This window comes from Rosa chinensis, chromosome 4 (assembly GCF_002994745.2).
Source record: "Rosa chinensis cultivar Old Blush chromosome 4, RchiOBHm-V2, whole genome shotgun sequence".
NCBI classification, from domain to species: domain Eukaryota; kingdom Viridiplantae; phylum Streptophyta; class Magnoliopsida; order Rosales; family Rosaceae; genus Rosa; species Rosa chinensis.
In genome coordinates, this window is record NC_037091.1 from 45,778,013 (window position 1) to 45,796,302 (window position 18,290).

At 44.2% G+C, this 18,290-nt stretch overlaps 2 protein-coding genes across 6 annotated transcripts; both read left to right on the plus strand.

The window, feature by feature from the left end:
• The first annotated feature begins 755 nt into the window (after positions 1 to 755).
• LOC112200482 (pyruvate, phosphate dikinase 2) lies at positions 756 to 7,125 on the plus strand. 5 transcript variants are annotated; one of them, XM_024341518.2, is made up of 21 exons: positions 756 to 886; positions 1,258 to 1,559; positions 1,744 to 1,800; positions 1,929 to 2,162; positions 2,343 to 2,480; positions 2,583 to 2,745; positions 2,859 to 3,094; positions 3,199 to 3,327; positions 3,418 to 3,597; positions 3,747 to 3,884; positions 4,147 to 4,311; positions 4,407 to 4,568; positions 4,651 to 4,740; positions 4,884 to 5,022; positions 5,189 to 5,366; positions 5,648 to 5,777; positions 5,968 to 6,096; positions 6,216 to 6,353; positions 6,458 to 6,535; positions 6,624 to 6,715; positions 6,900 to 7,125. In XM_024341518.2, the coding sequence occupies exons 1-21, from the start codon at positions 814 to 816 to the stop codon at positions 6,940 to 6,942; spliced, it is 2,994 nt and encodes a 997-aa protein (XP_024197286.1). In that variant the 5' UTR covers positions 756 to 813; the 3' UTR covers positions 6,943 to 7,125. The 5 variants fall into 5 exon arrangements, with proteins under 5 accessions (XP_024197286.1, XP_024197287.1, XP_040373341.1 ...); XM_024341519.2 differs by having other exon boundaries at positions 775 to 886; positions 1,216 to 1,559; positions 6,900 to 6,942; XM_040517407.1 differs by having other exon boundaries at positions 775 to 886; positions 1,228 to 1,559; positions 6,900 to 6,942.
• Positions 7,126 to 8,576: 1,451 nt separating this feature from the next.
• LOC121052493 lies at positions 8,577 to 11,258 on the plus strand. The gene is made up of 5 exons (XM_040517677.1): positions 8,577 to 9,774; positions 9,845 to 9,976; positions 10,048 to 10,122; positions 10,204 to 10,575; positions 10,648 to 11,258. Exons 1-3 carry the CDS (start codon positions 9,475 to 9,477, stop codon positions 10,117 to 10,119), a joined length of 504 nt encoding a protein of 167 aa, XP_040373611.1. The 5' UTR covers positions 8,577 to 9,474; the 3' UTR covers positions 10,120 to 10,122; positions 10,204 to 10,575; positions 10,648 to 11,258.
• The last annotated feature ends 7,032 nt before the right edge of the window (positions 11,259 to 18,290 follow it).

The window sequence follows — 18,290 nt, forward strand, 5'->3', positions numbered from 1 at the left end:
TTTTTCAATTAAAAAAAAAAACAAATATGATAAATCTGTTTGTAAAGTGGGTATTTGTCAGTTTGTTCAAGAGTTTGAGCCATTTATGTTTGGATCAAGACCAAAATTGATGTAAGGGCTTTCTGGCTTGGATAAGGACTAATGAAATTATCTACTTTTCTACAAAAAAAAAAAATCTGATAGATCTTTTTCGATAAAAAAAATGATAAATCTTAACCGCCAATTTTATTACAATACATTTGGATGAAAATTTATGAATTTGATAAAACTTTCCTTTTCTTTTGATCAGGGGTGATGTAACAATCTACCTCGGTTAAGTTAACTATATATTTATATATATATTTTTGAAATAAAGGTTAGCTACTTCTACAAGCTCACGAATCTGAAGGTCTTTCAAAGCTACTAGCTACGAAGTAGTGAGAGTTGAGACTCGAACGCTAGACATAGGGGTTCTATGTTAAGTCACTTGATCAACCTTATCATATTAGCTAGTTTGATGAAATTTTTCTAAAGGATTGAATTTATAACTCCATCAATTAAATATCACTAACAAGTCAAATGAGATAATAATCCTCATTTGTCCTATTTCCAAACAAATGGGGTACTAATGAGTTGTATTGGATAAATTCTAGTGATACGCGTTATTGGTAAATGAAATTATATCGTTGATTTATCTGACATGTCAGAAGCATTGTGCCACGTGTCACCTTGCACCTTCCTCTAGAATTTTTAATTGTGATGCAGAATGGTCAAACACCCAGTTCAAAAGTTTAAGTAAGAGGCAAGACATATCGCTATAACTTTCGTCCACTCATGTCACATATCAAACCAACCCAAACCGCCATTTTTCGTTCTCTGAAGAAGCTCTGCAACTCAAAACACCCAGGTAAATAATTCCCTCTACCAATTCTCACACACCCTTTAATTTTCTTTGCAATAAAAGTCCTTCACTCTATGAAATTATGTAATATACAAAATATATGATCATCATAAACAATTTTTGGACCCAAATAATTTTTCACTGTCGGCAAGCTTTTAGTGTTTTTTCCTAACAGAATCAGTCCAATTCTATATGCAAAGCGGGGAGCTAGGAATGTTTGTTAGGGAGGGGACTAAGCTTTGGCTTTGGTCATAATTCAACTAAATATCAGCTTTGTTAGCTTTTGTTTTGCCAAGTATTCCTTGAATTTCTCCGCCTGATCTAACCACTTTCAGTGATCCAACTAGTGTTGACTGATTAGTTTGACTGAAGTTCAGTGAGGAAGCCTATAAATAGGGACACAAAGACAGTGAAAATGTCCTCCACAGTGAAAGGTTTACTCTTGAGGACTTCACCGGAGGTAGCTTATAGACACAGAATGTTCAACGATCGTTCTTTCCTCAACGGCGTGAACGGTGGCTCCACCCGAGCCGGCCAGACCCGGCATCAGCCTCACGTTGCTACCATAACAAATGGGATCACCAACCCCAGTCCTAAGAAAAATGAGCTCCAGAGCCAGATCGGAGCCCAGCCTATGATGTCACCAGTTTTGGACCCGAGAACTCCAACAACGCACAAGGTAACTCCTGTACTGAAGTCTAAACTTCGCGCTTATTGTCAATTGATTTCGTGTTGGATGCTCTATGTTTAGTTTAGTATAAGCATTTTGTCAGCCCATTTTAAATTTGGACTGTTAGTGCATCCATTTTGTTTATGGTGATTTTGGTGTTGCTGACCTAAAGGCTTCTTTTTTGTTTATGCAGAGGGTTTTTACTTTTGGGAAGGGAAGGAGTGAAGGAAACAAGGGCATGAAGTCACTGGTAAGCTTTTACCATACTTTCCATTTGAGAAAATCACGAGGTTCAGTCAAAGTTATCAAGAGTAGTCCACATGTTAGTAAGTTTATGTTTAGTGTGTTATATTTGATCACAATGCCTGTGCATTGTAGTTGGGAGGGAAGGGTGCAAACCTGGCTGAAATGGCTAGCATCGGGCTATCCGTGCCACCCGGGCTTACTATCTCAACAGAAGCATGCCAAGAGTATCAGGAGAATGGTAAAGAATTACCGGAAGGTTTGTGGGAGGAGATACTAGAAGGCTTGGATTATGTGCAGAAGACTATGGGAGCTACTCTTGGTGACCCTTCCAAGCCCCTCCTTGTCTCTGTTCGCTCTGGTGCAGCGGTATGAATCCTTCCAATTTCAATTTTTCTGGGTTTTTTTTTCCAACTTATAATATTCATTACTAATGTTTAATCTCCTTCGTGATGCTGGAGATTTTGAACCAATGGAATATATATTTTTAGTGGCATATACAACCTCACTTTGTACACCAACTGATTTGTATGCTATGTATGTGCCTAGATTTCTATGCCTGGCATGATGGACACTGTCCTCAACCTTGGACTGAATGATGAGGTGGTTTCTGGTTTAGCTGTAAAAAGTGGGGAGCGCTTTGCATATGACTCATACAGACGTTTCCTAGACATGTTTGGAGATGTTGTAAGTGCTTTTCTTTATGCATTTCATGATGTCGGTATTTGACACAAACCTTCAACATGCACTCTGAACTCATTGGTAATCATTTTTCCTTTCCCTTTGAAGGTTATGGAAATTCCACACTCATCATTTGGGGAGAAGTTGGAAAACTACAAACACCAAAAAGGAGTTGAACTTGATACAGAGCTAACAGCCTCTGATCTCAAAGAGCTGGTAGAACAATACAAAAGTGTCTATCTTGAAGCTACGGGTCAAAAATTCCCTTCAGGTACCAAGTAAAACGCTAACAAAGTCTTTCCTATTTTTTCCACCTTTAGTTTTCCTAGTAAAAATTCTGTATGTAAACTTGTGCTTGTCGGCTTTTCTCATGTGTATCTGCAGATCCAAAACAACAGCTAGTGTTGGCTATTAAAGCAGTTTTTAATTCTTGGGACAGCCCGAGGGCCAACAAATACCGGAGCATCAATCAGATAACTGGTTTAAAGGGAACTGCAGTTAACATTCAAAGCATGGCTTTTGGGAACATGGGAATCACTTCAGGGACAGGTGTTCTATTCACTAGAAATCCAAGCACTGGTGAAAAGAAGCTCTATGGGGAGTTTCTAGTCAATGCTCAGGTTTTTACACCTCTATGATCTCTTTCTAAACCGATAGAAGTATAGACTATTTACTCTATATATAGTTTTATGAGATCAATAGCTCAAGAATGGCATTTGAACAGGGAGAAGATGTGGTTGCCGGTATTAGGACACCAGAACCTTTGGATACCATGAAAAATTGCATGCCAGAAGCTTACAAGGAGCTTGTGGAGAACTGTGAAATTCTAGAAAGACATTACAAAGATATGATGGTAAAAGTTCTCGTTTATCAGTATACATCTAGTCTTTTTTTTTTTGGGATTATTATTAAACTTTTCTTTCCTGATAATTCTGGTGAACAGGACATTGAGTTCACTGTCCAAGAAAATAGATTATGGATGTTGCAATGTCGTACTGGAAAGCGTACTGGTAAAGGTGCGGTCAAGATAGCTGTAGACATGGTTAATGAAGGGCTTGTTGAAAAGCGCTCCGCAATCAAGATGGTGGAACCACAACATGTTGACCAACTTCTACACCCTCAGGTATTTATGCTCATTTCTAACACAGAAAACAGAGAAAGTTTAGATTGCTTAGAAATAGTGAATATATCTGCCTATAGGTTTAATATATCTGCTATATATTAATGTAGGCCATATTCTGACTTCCTAAGTATAATTTTTTTTCTGACCAGTTTGAGGATCCGACAGCATACAAAGACAAAGTGCTTGCCACTGGCTTGCCTGCATCACCAGGAGCAGCAGTAGGGCAAATCGTGTTCAGTGCAGAGGACGCTGAAGCATGGCATGCACAAGGAAAGAAGACCATTTTGGTAAACAAATATCTTTTTCATCTAACCCTTTTCTTCGCTTTTCCACACATAGATCAAAGAAACACAAAAACGGATTTCTTACTTTTTTTGAAAATTGATAGTTCCCAAAGACTTCTAATATATCCTAATAGGGGAGTTCAGTTGAAAAAGATATTGATATCTAGTTAGGATATGACTGCCTGTACTCTTGAAGTAACTAAAGACTTATAGTGGTCACATTCTGGTTTCATAACAATTCACTATGGTTGTTGTATACCTTTAGGTAAGGACGGAAACCAGCCCGGAAGATATTGGGGGAATGCATGCATCTGCTGGGATCTTGACTGCTAGAGGTGGCATGACATCTCACGCAGCTGTTGTCGCTCGTGGATGGGGTAAATGTTGTGTTTCTGGATGCTCTGATATCCGAGTAAATGATGATGAGAAGGTGATTATTCTAGTTTCCCTTTCACAACTACTTTTAGTAAAGTATGAAGGGAAATGTGGAAATGTATTAATTGGGTGTCTTGATGAGATATGCAGGTTGTTGTGATTGGGGACACTTTGTTTAGAGAAGGAGAATGGCTCTCCCTCAATGGAAACACCGGTGAAGTCATATCAGGAAAACAGCCACTTTCTCCTCCAGCTTTAAGCGGTGATTTGGAAACCTTTATGTCTTGGGCTGATAGCTTTAGGCGTCTCAAGGTGCCATAGCTTTCTTGCTCTATGGTTTTGATTTGTTCCACCACCTATTGGGTTTCTCTAAAATGGGGTAAATGATCAACAGGTTATGGCAAATGCCGACACACCTGAAGATGCACTAACAGCAAGAAACAATGGTGCACAAGGGATTGGACTTTGCAGGACAGAGCACATGGTAAGCATTTCGCCTGTGACAAAATATATTTGTAGTTTTGCTTGCTATATTAAGTTTTGAAATAATGTTGGAGTAGTTAGAGTTATGAAACTCTATCAACATTTCTCATGTTTCTTTCTTTTTCCTTCTTTCCAATGTTTCAGTTCTTTGCTTCAGAGGAAAGAATTAAGTCAGTAAGAAAGATGATCATGGCAAATACACTTGAGCAGAGGAAGGCAGCATTGGATCTCTTACTACCATATCAGAGATCTGACTTTGAAGGAATTTTCCGTGCAATGGATGGTATTCTTAATTTTTCTACTACTTGATATAAATCTTTGAAGTTTATTACTTAAAAACTCATGAATGGACCAACTATGTGACAAAAGTACATAGGACTGGCCACTTTTGTTATAATCTTGTAGTTGTAAGTTGTAACTTATCTAATTATAAATTCGTGGCATTCCAGGTCTTCCGGTAACCATCCGATTGTTAGACCCTCCACTTCATGAGTTTCTTCCAGAAGGTGACCTAGAACAGATTGTTAAAGAAGTAGCTGCAGAGACTGACATGACTGAGGATGATGTTTACTCGAGAGTTGATAAATTAACAGAAGTAAACCCAATGCTTGGTTTCCGGGGCTGCAGGTATGATGGCTCTTAAATCTAACATTAGCTCTCTAATATAATAACTCAAATTTTTGTTCTCAAAACGTCTCTTTGATGAACTGTAATCACCTTAATAGTTTCACAATCATCGTTTCTTGTCTTATCCAACATTTGAAAGTTAACACTCCTTGTCTAGAAATATGTCACAAGTTTAAAAACCTTGTTCTCTTAGATGAAAGTTATTCATGTATATTAGTTTACAAATCTAAAGTGAAGAACTTGATGTTGATGAAAAGGCCTTTGCTGGTGTGTGTCAACAGGCTAGGGATTTCGTACCCAGAACTCACAGAAATGCAAGCACGTGCGGTCTTTCAGGCTGCAGTCTTGATGAGCAACCAGGGTGTCAAAGTTTTCCCTGAGATAATGGTTCCTCTTGTTGGATCACCTCAGGTATGATCCCACATTCTTGTTCATCCGTTTCTCTTTTCTCCTCATTTATTCGCAATGCTAATTTGCGAGAATACGGTTCTCCTTTGCTACTTGTACAAAAGTTTATAGTGATGAAATTTCTATGACTAAATAAAGCACCAAAAGTTACCCTTTCCTGTAACATCCATTTTTTCTTTCTTTCGTATCTTAGGAACTGGGACACCAAGTGACTTTAATCCGGAGTGTTGCAAAGAAAGTGTTCTCTGAGATGGGTACTACCTTGAGTTTCAAGGTTGGAACCATGATTGAGATTCCCAGAGCTGCTCTGATTGCAGATGAGGTAGGTTAAGTTGATATGTATCTCTTTGTGCTGGTAAGGTTGTCTTTGATATTCAACGTATAAGGAAGAATACATTATTCATATTATAATGCTGATTAATATCATAACAATGACGACAGATTGCAAAAGAAGCAGAGTTCTTCTCTTTTGGAACCAATGATCTCACCCAAATGACCTTTGGGTACAGTAGAGATGATGTGGGCAAGTTCCTACCTATTTATTTGTCCAAAGGCATTCTTCAAAATGATCCATTTGAGGTTAGTGATAATATATAGATTTAAAGACTAACAAATTCATCATGAAAAGTAACTTAAAACTGATTTCTTGACACTAACAGTCCAAATTAATGCACTGCTTTTAGGTACTGGATCAAAGAGGAGTTGGGCAGCTCGTCAAGATGGCCACAGAAAAGGGTCGTGCAGCTAAGCCAAGTTTAAAGGTAAACGACAGCATGGCCATATAGCACCAAAGGGTTTCCCGTTTCATCCATCTTTTCCCTTAACATGATGATGATTTTGAACAAACAGGTTGGAATATGCGGTGAGCATGGTGGGGAACCTTCTTCTGTTGCATTTTTCGCAGAGGCCGGACTAGACTATGTTTCATGTTCTCCATTCAGGTTCTCCTTTTCTCTCAGTTTTCTTCTGGGTAACTTATTTGAAAATGCTCTGCTTTATACCGTCACACCAACACCCTATCAAACATAGAGTAAAAATCGACTATATAATATGTAGACTATCCAGTATTCAAATAAAAGTCCGCTTTATAACTAATCAAATTCGTAATTGTAAATGCTTTGACAGGGTACCTATTGCAAGGCTAGCAGCAGCTCAAGTTGCCGTCTGACACAGATTGAATAATTTGCGACTTTTCATTTGTAAATAATTTCTTATTCCAGTCGGAAAAATGCCATAATCTACTATGGAGACCGAAATAAAGGGAGAATCTTTTTTTATTTTCCATAGTACTTCAAAAAGAACTAGTCCATGTGAATAATTCTTGGGTTCAATCTTTGAAAATTATTTCTTAGTTTACACAAGTTAGACTTGTTACGAGTTGCATTGATCATATATAGCACGTATGTTTTAGGAAAATTTTATTATATTTGTTTGGCTCCAAAACCAGTCTGGGTGCAAACTGTCTCTTTTGAGTGTGCAGGCGTGCCAGCACCATGGGGTGCAGTTGTCGGGGAATCCCTTGACCTGACTTCTTCTCAAATGCTGTGGACGAGGAGAGCACCAACCTCGTCACCAGGTTCTTTTCTCTACCTTCCGGAAAAGGACTTCTTGCCTTACTGGTAAGGACTTGTGTTGTGATCTCTTCGCGTCACCGAATCGATACTCAACGTTGTAGGTTGAGCAGAGCAATCACTGGGAAGTTTGGAGAAAGCACGGGTTTGCTAAAGCGTATCTTTAGCTTTATTAGGTTGCGAGGGCATTACCCTTACTTCGCTGGGTTGCAACTAGGTTGCAGGTATGTTTGTTCCGGAGAGACTTTGATAATCTGTGTGATTGATTAAGGAGTTGTTATTTTTTTGTCCTTGAAACCTAGTATTTATATCCTAGGGTTTTGACTATTCCTTACCATAGAAGGATTATTGATTGAAGTTTCCTATTCAATCTCCGCTACTTGATTCCAATAAGGGCTCGTTTTCCTCATGGATTTCAGAATGGGTGAAGCTGTAACCCAAACCCAAGTAGGCTTATTTTTGGGCCGCAAATATCTGCCCGTTATGCTTAACCCCCTAAAGGGATCTTGCCAAAAATACTTTTGGGCTCAAACATTTCCCCCAGGCCCGCATAATTGCAACTGATTGAAGGGGACTTAAACGACATGCCTCATTATGAAACGAGACCATTAATGAAGGGTTGCGTCCATTTGCCCGCTAAACGTCTTTTCGTCGCATTGTTTCCCTCACAAAATCTCTTATTCAAACTAGCAGGCACTTTCGACATGTCATATCAGAAACTCCTCCAGTCTCCTAAACCTAGACTCTTTTCCTTTCACATCATCTTCTCCGAGAAGTCCAGAAATGGCTCCACCAAAGAAAATGGTTATCGATCAGGAGGAAGAAATTAACGAGACCGCTGCCCATATCTGGGGAACTAGTATCGATGCTCGCTGTCTCGCCCAGACCATCGTTCAAAGGCCTTTGCTGCTCGAACTCCTTGATTCTCAGGCCAGATTGGGCCCTTCTCCTCAAGATCCTATTCCGGTGGACGCTCTCGCCTTCTACGGCCTACCCATCTGCCGCCCCATTCCAGTCCTCAGAAGGGCTCCTGGAGATTTCAACAGTTGGGGCGCAATCAGTACAGAGCCAAGATAGGGTTTTGGCAAACAATCCTTGCGACGGAGCTTGCTTGGTACCGCGAAGTCAAAGCAAGGGACCTAGCCAGTTGGAACGCAGCGGGTATTACCCACACCATCGATCTATGCTTCCAACTCCCGCGCTCGCTCACTGATGGCCGCGATTCTCTGTTTCTGGAACACCGCCAACAATACTTTTGACTTCCGGTTTGGCCAGATAGGCATTACATTGCTGGATATTCTCACCATCACTGGTCTGCCAATCGACGGTGAGTCATACGTGCATGGTTAATTTGACGGCGTTCACTTCCCCTCAGAGATGGTCCAAGCTGGTCGCGGTGCCCACAGCGGTTCCTACCCTCGATGGGTGACCCATTATCGCAAATTGCACAACGTGACCGGAGGTATCTCCTTCCTGGAGTACTGGCTCTGTAAGTTCATCTTCTGTACCTCCTCTAACAAGCTCACTGGTCCCTGGACTTCTCTAGCCACAACACTCTACAATGGCCGCCGCGTGGGTCTTGGTCAAGCTGTATTAGGTGCATTGTATCGCACTCTCTACTAGGCCATAATGCACCCTTTCGAGACTGGAATTTCTGGCCCCTTCTGGATCCTCGACTTCTGGGTTCAAATCTACTTCCCACACTTCAGCCGAGACGACATCCCACCACTTCCTCTGGCCGATGAACTTTTGGGTCAGTGGCTCTGTAGAGCTGAACGATACACTTTGCCACCATACTCTGAGTGTTTTTCGTATTTATACCTGCTGGATGAGATGCCAGACTTAGCCTTGGTGCTTAGTAGAACTTTCCCGCCTCCACTTGAGCATGGGTTCTTCCCTGGGGCCCCTGAATACAGCGATCACGCTCGCTTAACTTTCCGCCGCGCGATCTCCTGTACAAATATTAGGCTCGCGACTGATGATATTAGTTACGAGCTTTACGCTCCCAATCATTTCTCTCGCCAGCTCGGCACGGTCCAGTTAGTACCATTTCCCTTTATGATGCTTGGAATTACTACACCTCCTGGCGCAGAATTGGCCCTCCAACAAGACCTCCACCAGCCCAAAGCATGCTTTCCCTTGTCCACCTTCTCGATTGGGTTGATGAAATTATCCCCATCAACGCGGTCGCCGAGGCTTATGACAACTGGTGGTCTCAAGTTTCTGTTAACTGCTGGAGGCAAAGGGATGACGAACTTTTCGCCACCCTCTTCCAGGACCTGAGGTATCCTTATGAGGCTGATTCTGAACAGCTCGCTCGCTTCCCTGAGGATGAAGCACAACCTCCGCGAACAGAGCAGGCTCCGCGACCCGAGCGAGCCCCTCGCCCTGCTCAAGCATGCATCATAATCCGCGAGCCATCACAAGAGGTAACTTCTTTCGCATATATTCTTATCCTGTTTTCCCCCGCTTCTACTCTTAATCTCTATCTTATTTCAGCGAAGAAGTCAACCATCTTCTTGTGGTCAAGCAGCCACCGCTTCTCCAGCCATCGACCAAGCCGGGAAACAGAAAGCCATAGCGACAGAGCCTGAAGTCAAAGACTCCTCTGATGATGAAGACTCACAAACGGTAAGGACTCCCTCACAGAACCATCTTAATGTTCTCTTTCAAGCCTAATCTAATTCCCCTAATCTGAATAGATTGCCGCCGCTCTAGCCCGCAAGCACAATAGCTCTGACCCCTGGGCCCAAGATGAACCAATCGCTGATTGACTGGTAATACATACTGAAAGCAAGCACCGAAACCTTCGTTTTATCCTTATGTTTGAACCCTTCCATACCGATCCTCGCTTGCAGGTTCGTCGCAGATCCACAGGCCCCTTGAGGCACATTGGGGAAGGATCATCCACTGTTGGCGGAGGAAAAGCCTCTTCGCACACTCAAGCACCACCTGATTCAGCCAACCCTCCACCTCCTGCCAATGCCGCAAGTGACTCGTAGTTGGCTCTGGTGCCAATGGAGATTTTAGATGACAGCTCGCCCGAGGTTGAGGAAAGAGTGCCACTGCTAAACACCCCTCACGAGCAACTAGCTGTGGTTAATACTATGGAGCAAGTAGCCCCTGACTCAGTTCCAGACACTGTCGAGGTTGTCCGGGAACAAATGGCAGCAGAGACCCCCGTCCTTCTTAGTGCTTCAGAAACTCCTCGTAAGCCCGTTGTTGAACAGGTATATCCTCTCATAGCCACCTTTAATTTGGCCCCCATCCTGACTCTCTGATATTCTAACATTGCTTTTTAGGGTCAGAACTCTGCTCAGAACGAGGAGATGGCTGTCGCTGCTGAGGATATAGTTGGTGAAAACCCCACTGAACTAGTTGGTGAAAATGTAGCTGTCCAGGAACCTACCCCCCTTGCCCCCTAAGTACTTGAAGCAGGGGAAGGAGTGAGCCTTGAGCCAGTGCCAGAGGTAGCTCATGTCGCGGAGCCTCTTGAGGCCCCTATCGCTGTTCCTGTACCTCAAATAGCTCCTCCATTTAAATTAGAGTGGTTGGCTAGCGTGCTTGAAGTGACTCCCCCTGGAGTTGTAGATGACACTAGAGAAGGCCTTCGCCGTCTCTTGGGTCCTGATATTTTGACACCTAGCGCGCCCACTAGAGCTTTAGAGTACCTCCGGGTACTTCTCCGCAAGGGCGCCATCACTGAGGCCCAGTTCCACGACATAGAGAAGCTGCTAGATGACCTCCCTAGGTGGCTTAATGAGAAAATGGCTGCGACGGCGCAAGCCAGGAAGGCCCAAGCCCATTATCAAGCCTTTACCCAACAAATGGACAACCTGCGCGACTTTCTAGATGAGACTTGAGGCTCGTGGAGAACCATCTTCAGTCTCAGATCCAGGAACTCTAGGCTGAACTAGCCGTGGTGATGGTCAGGCTCGCCCATGAGGAGCCTTAATTGGAGCAACCCTTAGCCGTTTCTGAAACGCTATCTCAAAACCTGGCCCAAGCTCTCGGAGAAGTACAACAAGCCGAACAAGCCGCCGTTGACGCTGGCTTTCGCCTGGACGAGCATTTCCTCCGTCTAACTTATGCGGGCCGAGGACTCTTAGGCCTCTAGTATTTGGCCTATTATTTTGTATGAACAATATTAATATTATTTAGTTACTTAGCCCACTTTGCTGGCCCAAATACTTCTTTAAATTTTGTAGGCAATGCAGTGTTCAACTTTGCCTTAACTGCGCATTTAAAACGGTTTTAAAAGATAATCTCGAAACGTAGCGGTTACCTCCTTGAATACCGTTCCGTTTCCCACGCGTCCTCAATTTCCTTCATTTTTGATATCACATCATTCAATTCTTATTGATGGCGTTGAATCTACTTCAACCATCAATCAAAGGGCTGAGGCCACTGAGGTTGGCCCTATAAATATCTGTGCTTGGTGGAAGTGAGGATGCACACCACTATGGCTTATCTAGAAATAACCCTACAAACCCTACTGCTCTTCCTTTATTTATGAAATCCTCTCCTTGCAATCTCACTTCTAGCCTCTAGATCTTAGGCTTTATGGCTTAATCTCAAGTCCTGGGTAGGCCTTATGGCCTAATCTCAGGTCTAGCCGCATGTCTTTGGCCTTAGAAAGTCTGGATGGGATTCACCGGTTTTAGTTAGGCTGAAGAACACGCGACGCTCCTAACGCGGGATACCACATTCTGAGGATTCCTTCTCCTTAGGTTCCCTTGCGCGGAGCAAATCGAAGAAGGGTACGTTGGAGGCCACCCAAGGCTGTACTCTCTTCTTCGATGCCCTACCTCCTGGACTTACCGGATCGAACTTTCGTTTTGTCCTGGAGGGAGATGGGGCAGTGGGCTGCACTTTCCTCTGATGACCACCTTCATCCCGGAGGATAACCAACTGGAAGGATTGCGATGGATTATTTCCTTCCCTCTCTTTGCAGTACAAACGATAGCAGCTGCAGCTCAGATATGAGGAGGGTGAAGAGAGCAAGAGGAAGAGTGACCATCTGACTGCCCTCTTAACAGACAACCCAGAAGCTCTTAGAAGATCTGAAGTATAATGTTTCAACCACTTTTGGCTTTGTAGTCTTGCAAATGTAACCTTCGCGAATGTACTTGTATTGCTTTTGCCCGCAAAGCCACTTTATGAATACAATCAAACTTCTTTCGCTACTTTTCTATAATATAGTAAGGCCTCTGGTATAGGCCATGTTAAACGTTCTCAAACTCTTAACACTTATTGTTAAAAGAATTGAAGAAATTTCTCAAATTTAAATGCAATTAGAGAAAACAAAAGAACAATCAGAGAAAACAAGGCCGCGGATACAATGCCTGTAGGCATAGAATGTTGCCCCCCTAATCTTACTAGGTGAAGTGAATACATGAGAATGGGGCCACTGAGGAGGCCTAAGTGTAAGGGAGGACGTGAACACAGTAAGACTATGTTTGCCCTCTTGACCCAGGAATAGGTGGGTCTGGGGGATCTTCAAATTTCCAGACACTTGGGTAATATTTCTTCAAGAACCTGCCATTGATTGGGTTGTGATGGAGTTCGCCATCCAAATCCTTAAGGTGAAAAGCCCCGCGATCGAGAATTCGGTGAATCACAAAGGGTCATTCCCAACGCGGATCAGTCCATTTACTGCGGTCGGTCAACTTCTCGCCGAATGGCAAGACTGCTTTCCACACAAGGTCATCCTCCCCGTAGTTGCGCCCGCGTGTCCGCTTATCATAGGCGCGAGCAATGCATTGCTTTTCCATCACTAAGCTGTTCAAAGCCTCCAAGCGCTTCTCGCTAAGATCTTCATGCTCCTACCACATAGCCTGGACATAATCCTCACCAATCAAATGATGTTGATCTTGGACGTGTAGGGACTGAACATTGATCTCCAAAGGTAGAACTTCATTATGACCAAACATTAAAGCATAGGGTGTGGTGGCAGTAGGGTTCCGCTTGGAAGTGCGATAAGCCCATAGTGTCTCATACAATATGTCATGTCACTGGCGAGGATTTTCAATAAGCATCTTTTTCAACAAAGTGATGATAACCTTGTTACTGGCCTCTGCTTGGCAGTTAGATTGAGCATAGTAAGGGGTAGAATGGATTAACTAGATACCAAGTCAGCCACAAGCTCTTACATATTGCGTCCCATAAATGCTGCCCCCCTGTCTGAAACCAACACCTCTGGAATGCCAAACCTGCAAATAATATTTTGAAAGATAAATTGTCGAATGTTGGCACCTGAGGCCTCCTTCAAAGGATCAGCCTCTACCCACTTCATGAAGAAGTCAGTAGCGACGATGATGAACTTGTGCTGGAGAGAAGAATGAGGGTGAATCATTCCAATCAAGTCCAGCGCCCAGCCTTGCGCAGGCCAAGGCTTTATAATAGGCTACATGGGGATATTGTGAAAGTTCTGGACTGGTCCATGTGCCTGGCAATCTTGGCACCCTTTCGCGAAAGTGACACAATCCTTCAAAATACTGGGCCAATAATACCCATGCCTCATGATTAGCCAACACATCTTTGGACCCGCCTGATGGGCTCCACAAACACCTGCATGTGCCTCCCGCATTAATCGCTTTGCTTCGCGGCCATACACACATTAGAAGTCTCTGCCATCTTCACCACGTCATCACAGCTCGTCACCTCTGAGGAAGTAATTTAGTGCAAGAAAACGGATCTTCCTGTCTGCAGTAGGATTTGGCTGCTTGAGGTAAGCTATCAAAGGGGTCGCCAATCCATGTCAATAGGATCTAAAACTGCTACGGTTGGTTCTTCTGGCGGGTCAGGTCGTGCAAGCCACGAAGGCAGCGTGCGTCGCTCGACCTTGAGAATTTGCTCGCGAACCCCATATTTCAAGGTAATGCCTGTAGCCAGCTGAGCGAGTTCATTGGCAGCGAAGTTTCACTCGCGAGGAATATGTTCTAAGTCCATGTCATCAAATTGGACCAAAAGTTCAAGTGCGCGATCCAAATATGGTGCGAGCAAGTAGCTTGTGCACCTGAACTTCTCGCGAAGCTGATTGATCACGAGCAGAGAGTCGCCGCGTACTTGGATGTCTCTGACTCCGAGTTCCAGCAAACACCTCTAGGCCAACAATGAGGGCCTCATATTCCGCCTAGTTATTAGTACACCAGAACTCCAACTGGAATGAGTAAGAAAACCGATCGCCGGCCGCGTTCTCCAAGATGACTCCGCCCCTGCCAGTGTATCCGTTCGTGAGCCATCGAAGTATAGGACCCAGGGTTGCAGTGAGACAGTGGCTTGATATAGCGCGGCGTACTCCGTAAGTACGCCAAGTCTGGGCAATCTAAAATTTCAACGACGACCTCTAAATCTCTCACAGCGGGGACGTCCAGCATAAGGTGGTGTGCCAGAAAGTCTGCGATGGCTTGCCCCTTTACTACTTTTTGTGGGACATATTGTAGCGAAAATTCTGACAAGGCGAGCACCCACTTGCCAATGTGACCTCTCAGGATAGGCCGCGATAGCATATACTTGATGAGATCGGTTTGAGCAATGATACTAGTAGTAAAGGATAACATGTAGTGCTGCAATTTACATGCCGAGAAGTACAATGTAAGACACAGCTTTTCCATTGGAGTGTACGTCGTTTCGCAATCTGTGAGTGCCCTACTGAGGTAAAAGATAGAGTGTTCTATGCCCTCTTCATCATCCTGAGCGAGGAGGCTACTAATGGAAGCCTCAGCTGCTGAAATATACAACTTTAATAGAAATCCAGCTCTGGGAGGAACAAGCACTGGCGGGCTCGCCAGATAGGCCTTGATTTTGTCGAAAGCCTCTTGATGTTTAGGTTCCCACACAAACTCATTTTGTCCCTGCAACTTCAGCAATGGGGAAAAAGGTTGGATTTTACCTGCAGAGCTAGAGATGAATCGTTGCAAGAAGTTGATCTTACCCAACAGTCGCTGCAATTCTTTCTTCGTTCGTGGGGGAGATGCATTGATAACCGCATTTGCCTTATCCTCAGGGACCTCAATGACCCTTTTATGAACAATGAATCCTAAGAAATCGCCTGCCTGAACTCCGAAAACGCACTTAGCGGGGTTCATTTTGAGCTGGTGTAGCCGCATGCACTCGAAAACTTTTCTGAGGTCCGTGATGTGATCCCCTCGTTTCTTAGACTTCACAACTACGTCATCAATGTACACCTCTAAAATCATCCCAAGTATGTCGTGGAAGATCAGCTTCATAGCTCTCTGATATGTGGCCCCAGCATTCTTCAGTCCAAAGGGCATGATCACATATTCAAAAATGCCTGCGAGCCCTAGACAGCGGAAAGCAGTCTTGTGTCTATCTTCCTCTGCGACCAGAATCTGGTGATACCCTATCGTGCCGTCCATGAAGGACAACAATTCATATCCCACTGCTGCGTCTACCAACATATCCGCGACTGTCATGGGATAGACGTCTTTAGCTGTAGCCATGTTAAGGTCTCTATAATCCACGTAGACCCTCAATTTTCCATTCTTCTTGCGGACATGAACTATATTGGACAGCCACTGATTGTACTTGGCCACCCTGATAATGCCTGACTTGTGCATTTTTTCAACTTCCTCTTTGACCAGAACTTGGGTATTAGAGTTCATTCTTTGCGGCTCTTGCTTCACAGGCCTCTTGTCGGGGAATGTTGGCAGCTGATGGCATACCAAGTCTGGTGAAAGGCCGGGCATATCTTCGTATTTTTTAGCGAAGCAATCCTTGTATTCCAGCAATAAGTCGATGAGCCTCTGTTTCTCGCTAGGCTCTAAATAGGTGTTGATAGCCACTTCTATGGGCTCATCAGTTGTTCCCAGATTGACCTTTTTGGTAGGGTCCCTAACCTTCGGAGGTGTATCATCCAATGCCGCTGGGGCGAGTTGGATTTCTTCTTCTTCCCCTTCATGGTCAGAGAATTCCTCATCGATTATTTCTAAGGTCGCGACTTGATCATAGGCCTATTTAACCACCAAGTACGAGGATAGCCTTTCGTATAAAGAATGGAAGGCTTCTATCCCTTCCTCTGGAAGGTCGTAATCCATTAATTACTAAAAGTATTAGGCACAGCATGGCCGGACCTTTCCAGGTCTTCCTTAGCGAGTGTGAGCTCCCATTGTGCCAATTCAAAGGTCGTCACCCCTGTGGGGCGGCCCTTATTGTCAATGCCACTAATCTGCAATGGAGAAATTGGCTCCAAGTAGTACCTAGCATCTACATAATTCGCGGACACAGGAAATGGGCGAGGATCAGCCTTATCAGTAACCTTGTTCCACATAATCAGTTCTTGGTGGAGAGTGGAAGGAACACAATAGCTCCGATGAATCTAATCCCGGCCTAGAATGGCGCTGTAGGCCGCGTAACAATCTGTAATAAAGAAGGCATAAACCCCTTCTGCGGGAACGACCTTGATACGCTGGAATAGTAAGCCTAACGTCTTTGTTACGTCCCTGCGAAGTTCTTAAGCGTGAGTGACGTGGACTGTATCTTCTCTTTCTTGATTCTAAGGAGCTGCATGATCGTTATAGTAACGACATTAACCACAGCTCCAGTGTCGACCATGATTTTGCTAACTTTGGTGCTGCCAATATCCACCGTGATATACAAAGGCCGCATGTGCTGAACCATAGCAGGTGCGGGTCTCGTAAAGCTTATGAAGAATTTCTTGCTATTGGCGTCCTCAGTTTCGAGGAACACCACCTTTTCAATAGGTGTTGTTGCCGCTGAGGTAATCTGCAAAGGCTGTTCAGCATCTTCCTTGATTTCTGCACACTTCTGCGCAACGACTAGCAGAGCATATTTCGTGGGAAGTACGTAAACCATATTGCAGGAGGTGTCAACCACTTCTATCTCATCCTTGTCGTCTTCAAGGTTAAGATTGGGTTCATCGACCGGTATGTCAGTGTTGAACTGCCTAGCCACCAGAGCTACCAATGATTCGTCCGCGAGGGGCAGCTTTTGCTCTTGTCCGTGTTTCACTATCGCGGTGACTTGCCTTGGTGGGTCCTATTCTGGTTTATCTGTTGGGACCTGCTTAGAGGGCGCGACCACCAGACTTTGAACTTTCTTAGGTTTCCACTGCAAGGTATTTGAAGGCTTGTCCTTGCCCCCCAGTCTCTCAAAGACTGAAAACTTAGTCTCAGGCTCCTCGCGAAACAACATACGCTTGACACGTGGCCGTCTAGTGGGCGAGCTCTCCATCTTAGCTGGTGGTGGTGTCATTTCCTTAGTGATCCTACAGAAAACACTGGGCTTAGGTGTCCCTGTCTCTGAGTTTACTTGCTTTTGAAAGCTGTGGGGAGCCATCAGTGGCTTAGCCGCTAGCGCCTCCATCTCCTTCTGATATTGTTAAGGGGATTTGACCAATTACGAAGGCTTGATCAGTCCTTGATCCAGAGCCTCTAGTGTTCGTTTGGCCTCCCCAAACCTGCGCTGTAGCTTCCTTTTCTTAGAAGGGCTGATCTCTACCGCCTTCCCCTTCTCCCTGGTGTACCATTTGCCCTCCTTGATGGAGGAGGTCGAAGAAGGCGGAATGTATGGCTTGGTCAGGATATCTTTGTGCTTGTCCCTAGCCTTTCCCTCTTGGCTCTATTCGGCCGCGGCCGCTTTCAATTTCTTGAACAAGTTGGAATCCTTTAGGGATGGTGGTGATTCCATCTTGTCGCTTGCTCTTGGACTAGAGGGTTGATAATTTTGCGATGGCAAACCCCACTTGATTGGCGGGAAAGAGCCAAAACGAAATATCTGTTCAGCCTCTTCATGTGACACTTGGATGCCACATTCCTCTTTGCATCGTGAACATTAGACCACCGGTGAGGCCTTGCCGACAGGTCTAGCCTTCTTCTTTGCTGGGACCCCATCCTTGTCTTCTTCTAGACCCCTTGTAGTCAAATCTAGGGTTGGTTTCCTCTGGTTCTTCTTGGTCCAATTC